General features: G+C 34.7%; 1 protein-coding gene and 1 long non-coding RNA gene across 2 annotated transcripts in view; both read left to right on the top strand.

Annotated features, from left to right (window-relative positions):
• The window catches only part of LOC107629527 (scarecrow-like protein 4), a 3,492-nt gene extending 1,563 nt beyond the window's left edge, over positions 1 to 1,929 (top strand). Inside the window, exon 2 of the mRNA XM_016332340.2 lies at positions 4 to 1,929. Coding sequence (XP_016187826.1) covers positions 4 to 1,283 — 1,280 coding nt within the window. The 3' untranslated portion in view covers positions 1,284 to 1,929. The remainder of the gene's footprint in view (positions 1 to 3) is intronic.
• LOC110269953 overlaps positions 1 to 4,989 on the top strand; it is a 7,304-nt gene extending 2,315 nt beyond the window's left edge. The window contains exons 2-3 of the long non-coding RNA XR_002358829.1: positions 2,467 to 2,469; positions 4,658 to 4,989. This is a non-coding gene — a long non-coding RNA (uncharacterized LOC110269953). The remainder of the gene's footprint in view (positions 1 to 2,466; positions 2,470 to 4,657) is intronic.

Genomic DNA, 5,875 nt, shown 5'->3' with positions numbered 1-5,875 from the left:
TGCCGGCCACGTGGGCAACCCCGCCGGCGCTGCCTCCGCCAACCGCCGTCAAAGAGGCTCCGAAAATGGTAGCGTCTTCTCCGCCGGCACCACCGCAGGCTCCGGCCACAGTCCAAGGCGGCTTTTCGAGCTTGCCGGAGCCTGATTCGTCGCACCCGCTTCTGAAAGCGCTAACAGAGTTCGCTCTGTTATCGGAAACGGAACCGGATCAAGCTTCAGAGTCGCTGAGCCAGTTGAGAAAATCGGTGTCCCAAAACGGAAACCCAATCCAAAGAGTTTCCTTTTACTTCGCCGAAGCTTTGACCCGAAAATTAACCTTTGAGAGGGAGAAAGATAAGAACTTGGCAATGGTGGAAGCTGCTTCTACTGCCACTACCTCTGAGGAGCTAACACTGTGTTACAAGGCTTTGAATGATGCATGCCCTTATTCAAAATTTGCACATTTAACTGCAAACCAAGCTATTCTTGAAGCCACTGAAGGAGCTTCAAGGATTCACATTGTTGATTTTGGGATTGTTCAAGGGATTCAGTGGGCTGCACTTTTGCAAGCATTTGCTACACGCTCTTCTGGGAAGCCTGAGAGCATAAGGATCTCAGGGATACCGGCTATGGCTCTTGGAACTTCCCCTGCTGCTTCACTTAGTGCCACTGGAAATCGTTTATCCGAGTTTGCGAAGCTTCTTGAGTTGAACTTTGAGTTTAGGCCTATTCTAACCCCTATTCACGAGCTTAATGAGAGTAGCTTCTGTGTTGATCCAAATGAGGCCTTGGCTGTGAACTTCATGCTTCAGTTGTACAATCTTCTTGATGAGACCCCAGATGCTGTTGAGGCTGCACTTCGTTTGGCTAAGTCGTTGAGGCCTAAGATTGTGACTCTTGGTGAGTATGAAGCTAGTTTGACCCGTGGTGGATTCATGAATAGGTTCAAGAATGCTTTGAGATATTACTCATCTGTGTTTGAGTCTCTTGAGCCAAACATGGCACCTGATTCCCCTGAGAGGATGCAGGTGGAGCGGCATCTATTCGGCCGCAGAATTTCCGGTGTCGTTGGGTTGCCAGGGACTGTGAGGGAAAGAATGGAGGATAAGGAGCAGTGGAGGGTTTTCATGGAAAGTTGTGGTTTTGAATCAGTTAGTCTCAGCCATTATGCAATTAGTCAAGCTAAGATCCTTCTGTGGAATTACAGTTACAGTTCTCTTTATTCATTGGTTGAGTCTAAACCTGAGTTTTTGTCCCTGGCTTGGAAAGATGTTCCTCTCTTGACTGTTTCTTCATGGCGTTAATGGTGTTATATTGGGGGTTTTGAAATGGAAAAATGGGGTTTCCACCTGGTCCTTTTTCTCTGGTGTGGAACAACTAATTTGTCTATATATGCACATTGATGATCATGCTAGGCGCTTCAATTGAACTTTTGGTTGGTGGAGTTAACTCAGATTTGATAATATGATATGTTATGGCACTGCAATGCAAGGCTTCTGGGAAGGATTACCAGTCATGCTGTACTTTTAGCCGTTCTGATTTTATTAGTTCCACACCCTGCTCCCTTCTTTTTTCACTTTGTGTCCTTTTTTCTTTGTGTAGCATTTTGATTTGGCAGTGTTATTACTTACTAGGTTGAAGAATTGACTGGACAATTAGTGTGATCAAGGGAATGGGAAGGAAGGAAGAAAGAAAGAAACAAAACAAACATTTCTTTCCATTGCTTGCCTTGTGACAATGTAAATTTGATTTTGTTGTTATGGATTTAAGTTCGTCTAAATAGAAAAAGGTTTTTCTTTTTATCATAGGAGTTATAGCTTTAGTGTTTTTTATCAGTTTTTTCTGCTAGTTGCAAAGGTGCAAAACTTGGGTCTCATTTTTAGTATTTTACCTTGTGTATGCAAAATTGGTTCATTCTTCATTCAATGTATAATACATTCTTGAGTTCAATTTCCTGCATAGCGGTTAATGATCTATATCAGCCAGCGTCTTCCCCTGTGATTTTGATTATTGATGAAAAGCTGTGTTTGCTGATGTTGCATGAAAATTGTGTGCTGTCAATAAACTTAGTTTGTGCTGCCTTTTAGAGAAGCAATTCTTTGTACTCATTTCCCTAAACAAACAACCCTTTTTCACCATTGGATTGGATGAAGGATCTATCCAATGGTAAAGGGTGTGTATGTGGACACATATCTTCCAATTATTAACTCACACAGTTGGAACTTTGAAGCAATTGATTACTTAAACAGTATTCAGTAGGAAGAAGCATTTTTCTTTCCTGATTTGGAGCTGCTATTATTAACCTGCACGCCAATCTTAATAAAGTTTGTTTCTTTTTGGTTTATGTAAGTTTTGCTTAGCTTTCATTCTTGCAAGTAGTGCTGGTCTTTCTCTCAAATCTATGGGGCCACATTAATAGCTTTGTTGTCTGTCTCTTTCATGCTGCAATCAAAGTTCCATGTCTTCCTGGCACAACAGAGATGGGAGAGAGTTGAAATCAACCTATTTAGAGGCTTCATAAAACAATTGGCTTGAGCATGACATGGAAGACTTGGCACTGCTGTTCCTGTTTCTGAGTGAGTGATTGTGACCATTCAAGGTTGTGACTTGTGAATAGGACCTTCTCTAATTGGACCTGATTTATTCAAAAAATAAAAAAAAGGTCCCATAAATGTAGACTACACACTTTGTGAGGTTGGGTTTGTGTCCTACTTCCCCACTTTAAATGGTAGTTCATAACTCATCAAGTACCATCTCCTAATCTTAGAATAGCATTACCCCACTTGACAGAAATGAAACCCAAGTGCTTCTAATATTAGATTACTCATGTATTTATGTGCATCATCCATTTTTTTAGTTTATTTGCTTAATTTCCGTTGGAGCTTTTCTATGAAATTTTGTTAATGAACAGCTAATTAGATTGAAAAAGTTGGGGAATTGCTAAATTGGCACAAGGAGAGCATTACTTTAAATTGGGACCATTCATTGTGGTTAATTGAATTCTTTTTTCTGAAACTTTTTTGACTTTTTGATGCAGAAGAAGGAAGATATTGGAGATTAGCAAATTCAATCAGTTCCAGCTCAGCTTGGTTTGCCATAGGGTTGGTTGTTTGCTTCTCTTGTTTACACAAATTAACTATTGTCAAAATCAATATTGATCCAAAAGCACCTCCAAAACTTTTTAGGTTTCTCCTCCCTGTTGGTGTCCCTTATGAGTTATGATCATAAAAGCAATGGTTATTTATGCAAATGAAGCGCTTCTAGTTCTAGAGGCTAAGTAGTGACTGTATTTTCTAGTAAAAATGCATCTAGTAGCCCCAACCTAGAACATGGTTTCTAGTTTGTATTTCTATACTTGTAATTGACCTTATCAATATTATCATTATCACAACTATGATTTACCTTGGTAACATTTCTGTACATGATTCAAGAAAAATGGAAAATGGTATCAGTAAGTAGTAAGGCCTAAGCCAAAACTTGTTATCAAACAGCTTTAGTTACCATTACCAACATAGTGTCTCTACTATCCTTGCCTCTTTTACATAGGCTAAATTATGGTTCTTTGGAAGCTAATGATTTTAGAACAAAAAATGTCATTTATACATTTGGTTTGGCATCTCATTTTTAGATATTTAATTTGTTTATTAGAATTGATTTGATTGCACTTTCTATTATTCTTATTTATTTCATCTTTTCTATATTGTGGTAAGGAGTGTTCTAAATTCTAAAATAATTTCAAAAGAAGAGACCACAATTTTGGAGAAATGGTTAATTAATGCGATGACAAGGGAGTGGACCCATGAAGTTTTAGCTCCTTGACTTCTTCATAGTTCATAGTGTTGTGAATATCAAAATAAACTATACAAGTGTGAAAGTGGAAATTTAAGAGAAGTAGCAATAATAGATCAATATTTCTCTCATATTTGATTCAACCATTATTCTCTTATCTTTGAGTTTGAGGAGCTTATCCGTAATAGTTTGAGCTGTCTTGCACTCTTATAAATTATAATATTAACTTAATAATTATTTCTCTAACCAATATATAAAATGGGTTTTATTTTGTTTCATCCTTGTTCATTTTCATGCAATTTGTCAATGCTATTTCTCATCCTTGTGTTATACTCCGGATTACGACATTTCTATGGTGACAAAATTATCTTGTGTTCATAGTTGAAATATATAGCTTTCTCAATCATGAATTTTTAGATTTTTTAGATTCTGCCACTAATGTAAAAATATACAGATAAAAAACAAAAATCAATATTTTTATATTTTTATCTTTATCATAGTTAAATTAATTTTTATATTTATATCCATAATTAAAATTAAAATTATCTATACCTAAAAACATTGGTGAGTGAATGAAGTAGTGGGAGTCATTTTCGGTTGTTGATGTTGTGTCATTTGTGTATGCATAATGCATTAGGGTCATCTTATGGTTTTGCCTTTTCTCGATGTCCAATGCATTGCTCTGTTTCTTCTTGTACACACAAATGATGCAATAGAGTTAATAATTAAAATAAATTTTTAAAATGATTTGTGCGTTATTTAATTTTTAAAAAATACAAGATAGATTGGGGCAAAAAATTTTTGATATGGAAGTAAAATAAGTGATATATTTTAATATGGTAATTTTTGGTGTTTTTTAAAATTGTGGGAGTACACAAATCGGATTCAGAGTACACAAATCGGGCCCTCCGATTTGTGTTAAAAAATTTTGAAAAAACCCATAGTACACAACTCGGACCATGCGAGTTCTTTGGTCATGAAATTTTGCTTCACAAATCGCATGGTACTATTTGCAGCTGATGGAATTTGAAATCTGAAACATGGAATTCGAACCCTCTGGATAATTTTTTTTTACATTCTGAGGCATAACTCGCAGGGTCCGAGTTCTGGTCCGAGTTCTGCTTCCTCTGATCCCACAACGAGGTGAAGCACCCCTTCTCCCCATACGCGAGTTCAATACTTTCTTTGGTTTCATATTCAAATTAAAAACTCGTAGATTGGTCATTTTGTAAGATAATAACACGTGACAAATTATTTTATGATATTTTCTTTTGGTGACTAAATTATTTGATGATATGAGTCAGGACAATTTTTTTTAAATAAATTAAAATCATTTTTTATTTTTTAAAATAAATTAAAACATTTTTATATATGATAATTATTTTAATCATATTAATCCTTTGGACAGAACTCAGAGATATATATGAAAAAGCAATAGTGAGTGTGTCATATGAACATTCATTTCCAATGTTTGACGTGTTCTTGTAGACCCTTTCCTTTTCCAGGTATCAATAGTTTACTTAGAAGTAGAACTTGTGATTTATGAGCAAACACAAGAATGAATGAATGACTAATCATGTGTGTTATTAACCAAGTAACCAGCACATGATGCATTTCCTTTTCACTTATATAGAAAAATTATAATAAACGTGTTAAATTTTCAATGAAAATAAATGCATTAATTTTTGTTTTTTTAAATAACAATATTCTCTTTATATATTAATGATATTTCTCTTAATCTAAATTATTTAAAAATAAAATGTCAAAATTCAAATATAATAAAATTATATTTTTAAGGTGAAAACTCAATTACAGTAACTTCATATAGAGTTGTTACTTGTTAGTTTAAAATTGTTATATTAAATGATAATTTAGTGAAACGTATTAAATTATTTAACTATTCTCAACTATTAATTTTTACTTTAATTTAATGAATAATAAATAATATATAATTTGATGTTATGAATACTATAATAGAATTGCCAATGAGTTATAACTCAAATAGCATAGTCTTCCCATATTCAATTAAGAGGTTGCGAGTTCGAATCTCCTATCTTTGATAAAAAAAAATATTATAATAGAATTTAATTTTAATATAAAATAATTA

The sequence above is a fragment of the Arachis ipaensis genome, chromosome B03 (assembly GCF_000816755.2).
Source record: "Arachis ipaensis cultivar K30076 chromosome B03, Araip1.1, whole genome shotgun sequence".
Classification (NCBI taxonomy): Eukaryota; Viridiplantae; Streptophyta; class Magnoliopsida; order Fabales; family Fabaceae; genus Arachis; species Arachis ipaensis.
Note: the sequence above shows the minus strand (reverse complement) of the source record. Positions and strands in the feature narration are given on the sequence as shown.